Below are 16790 nucleotides of genomic sequence, written 5' to 3'. Positions count from 1 at the left end.
GTGCTCCTTGACCCACTTTTAATGATTATTCTGCCTTGGGCGAGTGGATTAGTTTCTGTCTATAGAGTCTTGAAGTAAGAAGGAGGGAAATTACCTATTGTAGCCTTTAACATGGCTATAGCTGAATCTTTTGTGAAATTAGGGAATCATAAAACTGCATTAATTCACTCCAAAATGAATCCAAGCTCTTAGGTTTAAACTGGAAACCAAGTACCAGAGTCTAAAAATTTTTAGTAGTATTTAAGTTCCTTTATTTGGTTAGGCATCGATGTACTTCAGAAGCATTTTAAGGAGTCGAGATATACACTACTTTCTTAATATATTTTGTCAATTGCAGTTTTTACATAAACAGTGTTCAATTAACTATCTAAAGGGGCTTCAAATCCTGTTACCATCTGCTTAACTGATTTTTAAGGCACATGACACATCAACCAGGCGGTCAGCCATCATTCAATTTTAGGCCTTCTGTGAGCGTTAGGGCAGTGTGCCCCGCATTTTGGCTTTCGTCAGCCAAGACGACTGAGCCTGTCGCCGAATAAAATCACTTGGCAGTTCAGCTCAGCGCACAAGAAGAGAAACAGAAGTGAGGAAAGCAAACGAAGGGCAAAAGTCGGGAGGGAGTGTGATCAAAACAAATTTGTTATATAATGTCAGATTGTTCTTAAGCCATTGAACTCTTTCACAAGGATGCTTCCTAACGCCTTGTGTTGTTGTTCACTGCTGTACGGTAAATATTCTTTGCTCTGTTAAAACTGGATTGTGATGTTAATGTAAGTTTAACAGTTTAGGATTTATTTTCTCTCACACAGGGGCAGAACATATATGCTTGTTGGCCATCAATTACAGTATTTACAGTGTATAGTTTTTGGCCAAGACACAGGCAATATGAGGCAACGCATCAGTTGGCTTTGTTGCCACTAGTTCTTTGACCATCACCATGAGTGAATTAGATGTTGTATCTTTTTCTATATGTAAGTAATTTCTTTGTCTAACAAACAACTCTAACTTTGTCTGGCTGCCATTTAGTGGAAGGGAAGTGATGTGCATTGGGTTTGGAAAGCTTTCTCGTTTTTTGATCCAATCAGCTAAAATTGACATTATTAGATTGGAGTCAACTAGAACAGTGTTCAGCCATAAAGCACTAACTGCCCAGCTTTTGGAGCTTGTTAGCTAGTTAGACTTTGAGTCTTCTGACAACTGAAAGATATGGCTATGGCAGCACCTGCATAATGTGATGCACTCAAGCATTTTTTTCTGTTAGTTTGACTTTGAAAATAATTGGTAGAGTCAGAGAGGAGGACCTTATTACACTTGCACAAGGTAATAGTGAGAACGATCCTCTGCTTGTTCACTCAAACTCAATATATGTTCAGCAGCCAGGTTATGAACAAGGACAATTCCAGTTAAGTCACATTCATCTTGCTTCTAAGAGTAGTGTGAAAATAAGAAAAGGAACAAGAACAAAATTTGTGGTAAACCACTTCAAAATAGTACATTTTCACCTAGCTTCATGGATGTTAGTGATGCCTTGATTCATTCTCCAAAGCCATCTTATCAAACATCGCCTGCTGTGGTGATTTCCCCTCTCAACACGAAGCAACAGCAGTCCATTTACCTCCATGATCAACACCATCCCATTTGCTCCCGGGTCTCAGTGCCTCCGGACAGCTGTTGTGTGTTATTGCAGGGTTCACAAGTTCACAAGAACACAAGTTCAATGGTTGCCAGAGGGTCTCGTCTCATGGGGAAAAGCAAGATTTACAATGAACACTGATGTAGCAGGTAGAACATATTAAATCAGGCTCCATGTGGTGATGTGGTTCCAGGAGCTTAGATGGCGATTTAACCCTCCAGCGCAGATATAGACATACACAACAAAAACTAATATAGAAAAAGAGGCATATTAAGACTCAACACAAAGACACACACACACACACACAGAGACAGCAAAATATATGTGCAGGACATGCAGCTATTACATTCAATAAATCACCTACATGAAAAGAACATTCCCAGAGTTTTGGCTAGTTACTGTGTTGCAATTTACCTGCGCACAGTTCCTCTGTAGTGGACAGAGGTGCAGTCATATATCACAGAGTTAGCATAGTGAAAGTTCATGGTTGTGTTTCCTGTGTTATTGTAGTGATAAATGTGATTGAGGGGGTGTCTGAGAAAGTTGCATCCTGCCCCGATCCAAGGTTGCATAGTCATTTCAGATATAATGAAAAGTGAGGAAAGGCTAACCTTGACAATGAGAGACCAAGAGAATCAAAGATGAAAGAAGCACATTTTTTATGGTGTTAGTCTAAAGGAAAGTGTAATGCTGTGCGGTGTGAAGAGTCCATAACTGAAAGAGGTTTTGGTCAGAAAAAAAAAAAAAAAGGACTGTCACAGCATCATCTTGAGTACAGAGACAATGTTTTGGTTTGTTTTGCTTTGCCAGTTTCTTATTGTATTTACTCCCAAAAGACCTACTAGATATTTTATTTTATCAGTTGCTGTTAACTGCAACTTATTATTTTTTATACAAAATATCTGGTGCATGCCATTGGAGACCTCATTAATACCCATTTAGCTAAAATACTGTTGTTTTTTCCTTCATCCATGCAGGAATCATCAGGACTGCCTTATCTGACATGGACCGGGAAGCCAGAGAACACTACACCGTTGTTATCCAAGCCAAAGACATGGCAGGCCAGGTCGGAGGCCTCTCTGGCTCCACCACCATCAACATCACTCTGACAGACGTCAACGACAACCCGCCCATGTTTCCCCAAAGTGCGTAGACATTGCTACTTGAAAACAAGAGTCCAGCTAACAAAAGTACATGCTTAAAGGTCCAGTGTGTAAGATTTAAGGGGATTTAGTGGTATCTATTGGTAAAGTTTGTAGATTGCAACCAGCTGAAAGATCTCCGTGTTAAAATTTCTTTAGTGTTTATTGTTCATATTTTTACAGGGAGCCAAATTATCCACAGAGGTCTCCTCATCTCCAAAATAAATGGACCCTGTGATATAAACCAGTACAAATGTAAAAACCAGTACAATGTGTAAAAAAAAACAGTACAATGTGTTTTTTCAATGCTCTTGCTGCAAAGGAGGTGCTAACTACAGTTGCTGAAATGTGTATGCAGCTATTTAAAGGCCAGTGTTTGGTGCATCCATTTTGTGTAACATGGTGGCAAGGAGCCGCTCCATATATAGATATAAATGGTTCGTTCTAAGGTATCGAAAACAAGTTTCTTATTTTTTTTCAGATGATTATACACAAAAGAAAACAACATTTTTAAATGATATTTCAATTCTGCCAATATATGCCCCTAAGTACTACACACTGGACATTGATGTAACACTTTCGCTAAGCAATCTTAACAAAATAAAAATTAAAAAAATAAATTGTAATGAATAATATCTAAGTTGGAAGACGCTGCATTGATTTTGGCCATAGCTGCTATCTGAAAACTCTTCACGCTGGGAAAATGTTTGCCTTTTGGCGTATTTGCTTGCTAACTAGCCAGGAGGCCAATTTAGCAATATATCCAATGATAATATTAATGCATTACCACTATAAACCTGAATACATAGCTTACATACATTATACAGCCAAGCCGTGACTAGAAATGTGATGAGCTGTTTTCTGCCATTTTGGCCTTGAGCAGAGGACCTCCACTTCATGCCTGAGGCAGTTTGATACCTGAAAAGCATTTTTAAAAGGACTTCTGTACTGTATTTTCCTCCTGGAAGTGGAAAGATAGCAAGTCACTGTAAAGTGCTATTTTTAAAATCACTGTGGAGCAAAAGTTCTTATATGTCTGCAAATGAAAGGCAAGCAGGTTACCCTTAAAAGTGTATGTTTTTTCCTGCTTGAATGAAAAGAGGAAACATCAACATTTCAGTATTTGCAGAGAAAAGCCTCTTTTTTGTTCATACAAAATTAAATGCATCAATTCTGGAATGTTTAGAGGGCAAATAATGGGTTGATAAGGGCTTCAGTTCATAGAAATGTCCAGCATTGTTCACTATGATGTATTATACTGTATTATTGTGTGACTCGGTGGTCTAATATTGAGGTTATTCTCCATAATTAGCTAAATTAGACCAGCATTTATCAAAAACTCTCTGTTTTGTACTCTGAAATTTCCCCATTTTAATGATAGATTTAAGTAATGATAAAGTTGTGATTCGCTGTCTTTGAAAGTGCCTCATCAGGCACAATCCCCCACGGCTGGTAGTTTCTCATTTTGTGCTGCAGTGGAAAACTGTTTGAAAACCATCACCAACATTGTCTGAATAATCGTCTGCCTCAGTTTGATCTGCTCAGTTTAGCATTTAACGTCAATTGAGGCGCTCCAGAGTATTTTTAATGACATTCCCTCAGGAAAAAAATGGAGACGGAATCATACTGCTTAGCAAAGCCCTTTTTGGAGAACATTTAGACAACAATTTGGGGCAGGGAAGATTCTGTTTGAAACAGTCTTTTTGCTGTCTCTAAGTGGGTACACATCAATGTTCATCCACAGAAAATTACCAGCTGTACGTCCCTGAATCGGCTCAAGTAGGGAAACCGGTGGGGAAGATCAAAGCCAATGATGAGGACCTTGGCATCAATGCGGACATCAAGTACAGCATCATTAACTCAGAGGGGGCCAATACTTTCTCCATATCCACAGACAGGGACACGAGAGAGGGGATCATCAGCCTCAAAAAGGTAAGAGCATGCTGCCCACAGGAAAGAGATGTGATTTCAGAGACTTTCGGGGAAAAAAGTGCAATAGCCATGTGTGTCAGCCCTTTGCTTGGACACTGACTAAAAGGTGTACCACAAGAGAGGCTGTAAAGTAGGTCCTCATATTGTTTGTGTCAAATAATTAACTAGCATATGAGGACACTCCTAGATGCATATGAAATTCTGCCAAGTGCAGAGTGGTTAACAGTTTTTGGAAGTAATGCACTTCAAAAGGTAGCAATGCCTCAATAAAAGAGTAGAACTACAGCCGATGTACACAAAAAGTTTCAAACAATTCTAAACAAACAGGCCTTTTTTGGTGTTTGAGGTAAAAAAAATGCATTCAAACTAAAAAGTCTAAGGCTCTTATTGAGCCTATACTTGGTACCTAAGAAAACCCAAGCATAACCCATGTGGGGCCCATTTGGTAAACTCATCCATGTGGGCAACTGGCATGGGGCCATTTAACAAACCCATGGACGACCCCATAAAGGGAATTGTACAACTATAACACTGTGGAGAAGGAAGAGTGCATCTAGTTCACTGAGTTAGCTCCTGTTAGAGCTCAAATGAGGAGGATTAATTATTACATTTTGGATTGTCACGTTAACATTTCTCTTGTCCATGAGTAGATGCACGCTTCCTTCTGCCTGACCATATGGTCGGCAGGCACAACTGTCCCTTTAAAACAAAATGAGTTGAACAAACTTCAAATTCTGCTTATTGTTTGTCCAGTTTACAACAGTTTGTCGTGTAAACCTGCGGCAAATACTGCATTTCAGTGAGCCCACAGCATGTATTTCTTTTCACTTGATCTATCCAGATAAAGTGTACCTACTTTGTACTATAAGTGTGCTAATTATATTTCCCCTTGGTGCCTTCCTGCCAACAGCCTCTGAACTACGAGAGAAAGAAGACCTACACTCTTCACATCGAGGGAATGAATACACATGTGGATCCTCGTTTTTCCTATCTTGGTTCTTTCAAAGACACCGCCACCCTTAAAATCACAGTTGGGGACGTGGACGAAGCCCCGGTCTTTTCTATAGATCATTACATCCTGGATGTATATGAGAACTCGCCGAGTGGCACGGAGGTGGGCGTTGTAACAGCTCGAGATCCTGACAGCAGGAACAGTCCTGTCAGGTAAGACACTTCAACTCCTACGTATACAATATGCAGAAATGATTACAAATATTCAGAGGCAGAGCGGCTCTGTAGGCATACTGTCATATTAGTTGTGCATCATTGGTTATAATTGAAGATCTACAGTTTTTCTTGCTGAGAAATAGCAGACAAGCCCGATGCAAAAGCAAAGGGTAAAAGACAACGCTGCTGATATTATGAGGCTTATTTTGTGGCTCATCGCTCTTTCAGATGTGACTGGCAGCCAATGAAACTTTGTCATTTTGTCAACCAATTCGTTGCCAAAAACTTAATGTATTTCTTGAAACATATCAGTGTCTGCCAGATGGATTCTTAGAAATTTCCAAAAAGTCTGGTTACCATATCTTTTCAGATTAGCTTAGTTAGTGAAGCATACGTTTGCCATGCAAGGAATTTGATAATGAGAATCGAGTGCATTTTTGCCAAACTGGTCACAGCTTATTGGTGTTTGCTCATTTATTTATTCATCTTTTGATTTGAGTTTCTTTTTTGGCATTCGGGTTTACCAGAGAGATATGTTTTGCTGCAAAAACTGAGGTGCTTTAGATTTGCCCCTTGAGGTTTAAGAATAAGAATGTTTCTACCTCCAAGGAATGTTGGTCTAAGTAAAACTACAATTTGCATGTCATATCTCTGCCCCATGTAATTGCACCTTTTGTAGATAAACATTTGAAGCTGTGACTTGGCACAGTAGTTTGCTCATATGCATCTAAAATTGTGCTTATGAAGTAATGCATGATTCAGGATACATGTTGAACCTATGTAGTAGCCTGATGTTTTTTGTCTTTAAGCACTATATGACAATTTTCTAAGTATTTAATCTGCCAAACTATGAATGTTTTAGGTGGCTTTGCACTGATGATGGGCAGTATGTCAGTATTATATACAGATATCATGATATTGTCTAATATTTCGGACATCTTAATATTGTAAGTGTTGTCTTTTCCTGGTTTTAAGGCTGCATGACGTTTAAGTGACGTCATTTTCTGAACTTACCAGAGTGGCTGCCAAAATGCCAAACTTGAGGCTTAAAAACAGCAGTCCACAAACCAATGTCCATTATTCATACAGTCCATGTTTAAAAGAAAAAGTGCTGCATTATGTGTGATAGCCCTGTGTTTGTTCCTAATACATGTACTCCGCACACGTTTCACAAACGATCTAAGAATCAGAAATATGCATAGTGAATCTGTGTAATTTTTTTGGCATTATCTGATAGATGGTTATTTTGTCTGCAAGTCTGTGAAGTAACCTGAGGCAATACAGCTGCTTATCATATTTGTATGCGCTCTAAACAAATGCTTGTGAACTGCTGAAAAACAAAAAAAAAAAAAGAAGATTGATATTACCCTTAGGCAGTGGACTAATCCCAGGTTTTCCCTCTGCACAGGTAGCTCGTTTCATGACATTACGCTCAAGCAATTCTGCATTGCTTGTATTAATTCCCTCTATAGCCTCGGTGGACATGATGGAGCAGTTGTAAACATGGACCTCCTCATGAGATGAATTTTTGCTGGTTTATCAATAAGAGGCAATCTTCCGTTGCTTTTACATGTTGTAGGATCATAGCAAAAAAGCCCCGCCATAGGCTGCAGAGCCCAGGGGGTTTCTAAACAACAGTAAGTAAGCACAGGGATTCACAACCACAGGTTCCACCACGCTTTGGTGAGGTGAGCGCTGTGGTTCTTGATGAATGATGTTTAATTCAAAATGGGAAGAAGACACGGGGTAAAAATTGTTCTTTGATTCATGTCAGAATCTTAGGACTTTGTGAAAGATTGGTTGTAAACAAGAAGGTAATCTCCATATGAAAGAGTTCCCCCTCTCTCCTTGTGGGATACCTCCTCGTCGACCATTCCTACAGTACATCACTCCCAATGTTCACCACATAAAGAAGAAGGCAGCGGGAGGTATCTCCGTGACAGCCACTTGAACCCAGAGAAAAAAGCTAAACCACTGTGCAACTGCTTCTTGTGTTGGTATCAGAATGCAGAATGCAGCAGGGATCAGTATTTGTCTCTCTTTGATCATCAGAAGTCCATGCATGCATGCAATGAAATAAACATGTTATTGAAGTGACATTTCAAATGTTGGCTTGAAATTGACAGCCTAATAGCCAAACAAAGTCTTGACGGCTCATTACCTCTGGTTGCTCTTACACATTATCATAATTGTAATCAAAGCAGTTGTGGAAACGTCTTGGCCTGGTTACTTTGAAGCACCGTATGAACTCCAGTCAGCCTCATCTTCAGCTTGTGTTGATGGACAAATTGTCTTTTCTTCAACTGCGACCAGCAGGAATATAAAGAAATAAAGTGACGATAGTAGTGAATTTTGAGTTTCTAGGAAAGGCTCCCAAACAAGATCCTTGATTACACCACAGTTTTAACATATTTGAATAAGAAAAGGTAAAAACAACTACCACTTGTGAAAGCAGATGGTATTTTGAAGAATACGTTTACTATTGAACACAAATATCCATGATCCCCAGAGGAAAGTCTAAATCCTAATGACTTTGGAGATTGGTAGTCCTGATTTAGCACTACTCACAGATCAAAATTCACACTTGTCCAACACTTGGCCAGTGGACTATGGATGACTATGGCAAATTCTGTAATTTTATGTGCATTTATTAGTTTGAAATGTCCCTTCTCACGTGAACTAAACTAAAAAAAGAAACTTCAGCTTCCATAATTCTCAGCTATATTTCGAGTTGTAAGCCTAGCATGCTAACATTACTGCATCAGAGGTTGACAAAGAAATGCAAACTAAAAGCCATTTCTTACCAGTGCAGTGCAAAAACTCAGTGAGGGGATTGTGAAAAATTTTTTTATGCAACTTTGACAACTATGCAAACTGGGTTTGGCGAGAATTATATACATTGCTGCACTCCATTTCATCAGTAAGGCAGAATATAAGGGGCTAACATTAACTATACAATGTATAAACTTCTCAGAAACCATATTTGATTCTGTGGCTAGCCATATTCCATGACAAACATGTAGGCCTAATGTTAGCAAGTGCGTGTCAGCTACATGACCATCTTCATTGTATCCCAATGACACCAAATTCAAAAGACATCCCCAATTTTGGCAGCAAGCCAGCTATGAGCTGAAGGTGTGCCATCAGTTGAAACAAAGGGTTTCATTGCCCAAATATATCTTTCTACAGGTGGAAATTTGCTTCAATGAAGGCCCATTCTGAATATTCTTTTCCACTACAAGAATACCCCAAGGGTGTAAGGATTCATAAGTACCCACATTTTTTTGGAGGGTGGGGGATGAAAATTACTATAACAGTTTTTCAGATGTGTTTTGTAGACATCCAAAAGTGAAAATATTTTGTTTCCAACTCACATTCACCTCCTGACAGAAGGTTAGATCAGCTTGTTCAATGGTTAGGGCTGCATGACATATTTTTAAGAAGTAAGACGTTTTTTATCCATCTAAAAACTTTGTTTTTGTGTTGTGTTGTATAATGGGCATAGGAATCTCACTAGGGTGCAGTAGCAATATATGCTTTAAGTCTTGTTGATGTTCAGTGTACCCAGAGGCTTTTCCAATGGAAAAAAAAATAGCTATTACTCTACATATGGAAATATGTAAACAACATGTAGCAATGTTTGACATTTTCTGCGATCAAGCTGTTCTGGAAAATAATCATGATGTTACATCTTGTACTGTTGGCTAGTTATCTGTAGGACCAAGGAATTTGACGACCAGAAAACCCAAACTTTACAACAAACAAGATTTATCACCAGTAGAAGTAATTAAAAGTGTTTTTTTAGTGGATTTTTCCATACAAGCCATACAATAACATGTTTTTCTACTTGCAAAAGCAAATCCTTAGCAACTTAACTCACACTTTTACTGCTGAAAAGCCTTCATGCTCTTATGAGCCTGAGCATTTAATAAATCATGACAACATTTTTACCAAGGGTGCCTGGGTACACTTGTTAGAAATCCAAGCTAAAATAAACCCTGTTCATTATTTCAAATAAATGCAATCCTGGCGTGATTATCCCTATACCATTTCCATCTCTAATGTCAATTGAAAATTGTCGACTTAGGCTATATTACTCAGGAGAATGAATGCGGGATTAAAGGTGTAAATAGGTCATTAAGAGATAAATTAGGGAATACACAGTCAATGCTCATTTCGTGCTTGAACTCATGAGGGGAGCAGCTGAGCCCGTTTCTGCTTTGTATTCCACAGGCTGCTTTGCTTCTGGTTTGATAACACGTTGCTAGAAAGCCATTACAACAGTGTAAACATTGCCAGCAGAACATCGCCTTTTGTCATTATTAAATATTGAAGATAATTGCTCTTGACTTCAAAATATGTCATTTCAGAACATTCTGTCGAGACCCAAAGTCCATTTAAAGGCAGTAGGGATTTTTCTATTTGTGTACTTCAGAGGTGGGATGAGACTTTGAAAATCACAGAAGCATAATAACATCCCCTTTGGCTTGTGCTGCGTCTGCACTTCATTCATTTCACTGCATGGTTTTGGTTGACTGAATCTCTTATCATTAATCATGTAAGAGTTTGTTCTTCGGTTTGATATGTTTTGTTGCCAGATGTGATATGAACAAAAGTTAGTCAATATGTGTTTTCTAAGGCCTCAGTATAGTTGTTGAAACAAAGCCAGGGCCAAAAACACATCAAGTACTTGCACTGTGTTTTTGAGCCATTTTACTAAGTATTATTTGGCTTAAAGGGGACTCCACTTGTTTACACAATGGACAGTTAACTCATAATGAGCAGTGATTGCCAGTCTGTGAAAACAGTTGTATAATGTGCTCTGTGGCTCTAAAGGGAGCTTTCCAAAGATGGAAAAAAAGTAACCCTGATGATATAATCAGTTATCAAGAGTTTAGCCTGTCATTGATTGTAGACTGTGGGTAATAGCTTGCCAATGACTGACTATATCAACCAGGATCCTACTCCCTATGCACTATCTACCATATTACAAGGGCATCGCAGCTGCATCCTGGGCCAAGATGCCTTAAAAAAAAAAGGCCGGCCAAGGACCTGCCAAGAGCCTGCCAGCTACTAACAGATAGGCTACATTACATACTTATGGGTCTTAAATACATTTAAGTAATATTTAGCCCCGTTTTGGCATCTTCGACCTGTAAATTGAGAAAAGTCATGCCTACTGGGCACCATCCCCCAACTGTGCTCTGTAGGCTCCAGATTATCCACTGTATTCTTTATGACCTCCTGTGGTGAATCTCTTATTTTTTTTTCTATCACTGCATTTCTGACGACTGCTTGTGAAGGAGATAACACAATTTTTTATTTTTGTTCCCCTTATAGGTACTTCTTGGACAGCAAAGAAGAAGGAGTACGGTACTTCAGAATCGATGAAAGCAGTGGACTTATAAGGACAACGCAGCCTCTGGACAGAGAGGACATGGCTTGGCACAACATCACTGTGATGGCCTCGGAGGTTGGTAGGTACACAGGTTGCTTTCCATAAACAGAATGTTTACAAGTGGGCGAGTAAATGTAACGCACCTGCTGCGACTATTTGCTCTTATCTGAGTGTTTATAAGTGAACAGATGAAGGTTTTTGTGAATTCTGAATTTCTTGCCATGTTGACATGGTTCCCACTCCCTATTGTACAAACAGATCCTGATTTAATATTCATATTGGAAAGTTCAGGGAAATCTGGTGACTTCAAGAGTCTCAGTGCTAATATGAAATACCAGTTTTAGTGTTGAGGTTTAGAAGCACTTTATTTTAGAAAACAAGCAGGCATCGAGGTACACACACACTGTACTGTACATAAACCCTCTGACATAAAATATTTAAAAATACCAGGGTATATTTCTCCCATGCTTGACACCTTCAGGGACTATAGTAAACATGTGAAATACTTTTATCCAGTTGCCTGAAAGAGGCAGTTAAAGGAGATTGCTCTTTCTTTCCACACTCATCTTGTTTAGCCCCGAGCTAATAGGAGACATTATAAATCATTACCAGAATTGCATTGAAATCATGGGCTAGCTTTGTGCCACAACAGCATGATTTAAAGTATAAAAATTCAAAAAGTAATAGTAGGTACTATAGCTCTGCCCACAGGCTTCTTTTTCCCCCTCCTTGCTAGATAACGAGACACCCTGAGGGGATCATATAGTCAGAGAGCAGTCCAGGTTCAAAATCATACCGTGTAAAATTGGAGTCAAAATCAATAGCAACAAAAGGAGCGTCCCATAAAAAGAGATGACTGTATGAATCTGCGCTGCACACTCTGCCTTTACCTACAGAATAAAACCAGCAGCACCATTTGGGCACTGAGCAGATTTTCTTCTGATATTCCCTTCAATGTTTTGATCAAAGACACTTCAATAGGATACGTGTTAACTGACACACAGCAGCAGGATTCTCAGTCTTTGCCTAACTATCAGTCCCCAGTTCCACCAAACACACATTTGGAAAGAAAATGCACAAAAACAAGAGCTTTAGGGGTTCATGAAAACTGCAATAAGCAGCTGTCGCCTGCAGGTATTCAGCTAACCGGTTCAGTGTCACTACTTTTTCTTTGATCATCCCTCTAACTCTAACTAGTCTGCTAAATTGTATTTCAGGAGCACAATGAAGAGAAGGTATACAGCCCAGTCCAAATAAATTCTTATATTGGGCTTTTTCTTTGACTAAAAACCAGTAAGATTTGAGTTTTTTTTTTTCCTAGAATGACTTGGTAATTGACCTGGTAATAGTTAGCAATGGTGCAGTTGGTCACACTATTTCAATCTCTAAACCTTTCCATTCTTTTAGAGTAGCAATGTGTTCTAATAGCATTATTAACAGTAATATCACAATAATTAACAGAATTTGAGCACGGCCCAACACCAGATGAGTTAATAGTGAAATTAACAATTAAAGTCAAGAGAAAACAAGGATGAAGGAGATCATTTGCATATTGATTAGAATGCATTCAAATAGGTTAGAGTGTATTTTTCTCATAATTAACTACAAAATCAAATTAGTCCCAATTGTTTCAATGTCCTTTCTTACACTGAAAATTAATTCAATCAATAAAGGCCCTGCTAACTTCAACAATTGCTATCAGGTAACTTAGGTGATTTGTAATCGCAATTAGGCAAATCTCTCACCGACCGACAGAGGTGCTGCATGCTAATATTCCTTTATCTCCTCGCCTCTCCTTAGTATTCAAGGATACAGTTACATGCCAAGACACTGTCAAAAGGCAGAATGATAAATTTTTACCACTCTGAATGAGCAAGGACACAAGGAGTGTCACGGGCACAAAGCACCCTGCACAGATTGCTACAAACCATCCTGCAGAGACTTTACTTTGATTTCTAATGCAAATAGCCTAAAGCACTGAATTAGAGAATACATGTTTAATTAAAGTTTGGTGGAATTTGTGGTGGAATTTTCACTTGACAAATTACAGCCATGGCAGATTCACCCTAGATTACGAAAGCAGAGGACCTTTGCAATTATTACAAATTACTAGAGGTTTCCAGGTTACACTAGTCTCGTGCTAATAGAGCTTTAGGCAGTTTTTAGGTGCTGAAGAAACACCATACATGGTAACCTTTATGCACAGGGTAATGTAAATAAAAACCCTCACACATTAATTTACCAGAAAGACTGTCACACCTGCCCGACTTTCTGCTATTCAGGGAAGGTTTTGCTGAGCAGACATGCTATTTTCCAGCACTGTCCTGCTGTACATTCTGCACTGTAATACTGTAAGACAAACTCACACCTGGAAGCTGCTCAGTGAAAGCAGTCTTCCTTTTGGGCAGAGGTGCCCCGTGGGTTGAGTGCATACTTGCCAGCCTTGAGGTGTCAAGAATAAGGATTTTGAAAACAAAGCGGACAGTATGAGGGTCCTCTCCCAGAAAAATCTGAGCTGCAGAAACTTTGTGTAATGCATACTGGCGACTTTTAAAAAGTGAAAATAACAAAATTAACACTGCAACAATTTTTTTTTAAACATCCAGTATGAAGGATTTAGGGAGATATATTGGCAGAAATAGGCTATAATCTTCATAAGTATGAATTCACCTGGAATTAAGAATCTCGTTTTATTCACAATAAAATGAAACATTTTTACCTACATACACAGCAGGTGATCTTCCATAGAGTCTACCATGTTGTGTCTACGGAAGCCCAGAATGCACAAATCAAACACTGTCTCTAGATAGGGCAGTTTGCATTTTTCATGTCAGCCACTGTTGTCTTCCTACATGCTTTGTTGATAGGAAGAAAATCACTTGGTTGCAATCTGCAACTTCACTCCTAAATGACACTAAACTGTACACAGTAGACCCTTAAATACCTTAAAATACTCTGAATTCTCAGGAACTTATAAGAATAATTAACCCCTCTTGTGTGAACTTGCATGAATCTCTTGCATAAACCATATTCATCAGTTTTAATTCATTCATTTTAACACACAGTGAAACCCCCATATTGACCCCAAAAATGGTTGACATGGCAGTTTTCACAAAATGCTTGCCCCTATCTTTTAAAAAATCTCTAATTCTCCCTCCATCTCTCACACCCTGGGGAGAAAGAGGTATGAGCAGCTTTGCTATCCATCATATTCATGCAAGGAAATCACATGTGGTGCAGCTATATTAATGTCAGTGTTGAAATAGTAGACTTTTAACAGCATTGGATTTTACTGTACAATTCCAGAAACATGTTTTGACAACAACCAGGGGGGGAAAGACATGTAATATTGTCCTGAATTGGAAGAAATACTGGAAAATGTTGACCCTGGGAAGGAAATGTGAGAAGGCAATGGAATATGTTTCTTCCTGAAAAATTGGGAGGGTTTAAATGTAAGGCTGGGGCTTAAATGCCCTGCTCTAGGGCACTTCAGTTTTGTTTTTTTTTTTGTTTTTTTGAACTAGAGGGAGATTGTAGGAAACTTTTACTACCCCAAGTGTTTTGAGGCTGAGGAAAGACTAATTTAATCTCCCAAAATTGAACATATTTTTTTGCTCGATGCTGTTATTGCTTCACACAGACCTTATAAGTACTAAAAACTAAACATTACTGTCTCACTTTTTAGGAGCATTTCAATTTAACATTTCTGCACTCATGGCACGGTAATGCTGCTTGGATAAGGGTGTCCACTGCACTGCATATATCGCAATAAAAATCTTAATCATAATCTAGCAAATTAAAATTTTAATGTTGAATCATGCATTTTAAAGTTTTTTCATGTATTTTAGTAGTGTGGGTTGCTATTTTGTTGCAATTCAGGCTGTTACTTGATATTAAAACAAGGGGAGGTTATGCATATGATTTACATGCCTTATGAGTTCCTCACGCAGTGCAAGGGGCAAATAATGCATCACAACCAAGCACGCCTGCTGGGACAAAAAATGGTGCACAAAGACAATCAGATGTGCTTTAATATACAAAATTGCCCTCTGCAATGTTGCATCCTTCAGTGTTTTTCTAGTCACACAGCATAAGACAAAAGCCATAAGCAGTTTAACAAGGAGAGCACAGAGTGTCCCAGTTTAAAATTACACTGTTGACGTTCTACTTTGTTATTAAGGCATACATTTGACTTTCATCTGTCACTCGTTCTTTTTCTGCCGCAGATAACCCCAGCCTCCTCAGCCACGTTCCTGTTACCGTCCAGGTGCTGGACGTGAACGACAATCCGCCAGAAATAGCCACAGACGAGGAGGTCATTGTGTGTGAGAGCTCAAGGCCAGGACAGGTGAGCATTTAGGATTCACCTAGAAAAATCTGCAACACCTATCTCTGTTCTGTTTCTCTCCCTCTATTTCTTCATGCATTCATATCTTTCTACACTACAGACACACCTCAGAATGTGTTGAAAACTGTGTATTATCGCCTCCCTGACTGCATGCATTCTGCACTGAACTATTGTTTCCCTCAGCAGTTTGGGTTTGGAGCTGTAAACCCAGAAACTGTAATGGCATCGGAGAGAGCTGCTTAATCATCCCTCATTCAAAATGAGTATCTCAGCAGCAAACCATGACAGCTCTAAATCGAAGCTCATTCCAATTTGCTCTCAGTGGTCTTTGATTCATTCGAATTAAGAACGTTTTTGAGATATAGAGCAATCAGCAGCATGGAAACGGCTGAAAGGGCGGTTCGGCAAAGGATGATGGAGTAAAGACTGGGAAGACACAACTAAATACATTTTTAATAGTTTAGAGCTGGTGGAAGAAAAGTTTGAATTAAGGTTTGCATTAAATTTGAATTAAGGTTGCATTACAGCCTCAAGGCTCTTGGCCCAGGGGATTAAGTGGGGAGAATTATAATGTGTTGAATAAGAGGGTAGCACACCACCGCAAATGACAACATACTGTATGTGAAATAAAAGAGCTGCTCATTAAGGTTTTTAGAGGCTGTTTGCATTTCAGTCTTTAAACCATGGACAGGGCAGGTGTCCACCAAAATAGTTACAGGATACCAAGTTCCAATTAAAATTGAATCTCTATTTGAACTTTACAGGGTTGGGGCAGATTACTATGAAATGCAGTAACTTACTAAATGGCAAAAATGGCATATGGCAAGTTTTGTTATTTGAAAAAAAAGGCATCTAATCTGAATAGTTTTAGTCCACTAAAATCACACATTGGAAATGTCGCACCTTAAAAAAAAAAAAAAAAGGATACAGACAAAACATTTAATTCTGCAAATATACATTTCTTAATTACTTACATTAAAAAACATTTTTGAAGACATAAATTGCATTTTTAAACCCAACTGCCAAACAAATGTTGACATTCTATATTTCTGCAATTTGATTTGTTACACGCGTATGTTGTTGTGCAGCTGTTTTGTTAAAACAGTGCTCTGGGTATCATAACATTTTTGGGCATGAAAACGACTTGGTTATGGTTAGGAAAAGATCATG

At 38.8% G+C, this 16790-nt stretch overlaps 1 protein-coding gene across 4 annotated transcripts in view; it reads left to right on the top strand.

Annotated features, from left to right (window-relative positions):
* Nucleotides 1-16790, top strand: part of LOC121960541 (cadherin-18) — a 194066-nt gene that overhangs the window by 152663 nt on the left and 24613 nt on the right. For all 4 annotated transcript variants that reach the window (XM_088071973.1, XM_088071972.1, XM_088071974.1 and 1 more), the window contains exons 5-9: nt 2611-2778; nt 4520-4707; nt 5618-5871; nt 11215-11351; nt 15499-15620. In XM_088071973.1, the coding sequence (XP_087928099.1) occupies nt 2611-2778; nt 4520-4707; nt 5618-5871; nt 11215-11351; nt 15499-15620 (869 nt within the window). The remainder of the gene's footprint in view (nt 1-2610; nt 2779-4519; nt 4708-5617; nt 5872-11214; nt 11352-15498; nt 15621-16790) is intronic.

This window comes from Plectropomus leopardus, chromosome 21, assembly GCF_026936395.1.
Source record: "Plectropomus leopardus strain MGB_pleo_1.0 chromosome 21, ASM2693639v1, whole genome shotgun sequence".
In the NCBI taxonomy this organism is placed as follows: Eukaryota; Metazoa; Chordata; class Actinopteri; order Perciformes; family Serranidae; genus Plectropomus; species Plectropomus leopardus.
The sequence above is the reverse complement of the archived record's forward strand: the minus strand, read 5'-3'. Positions and strand labels throughout refer to the sequence as shown.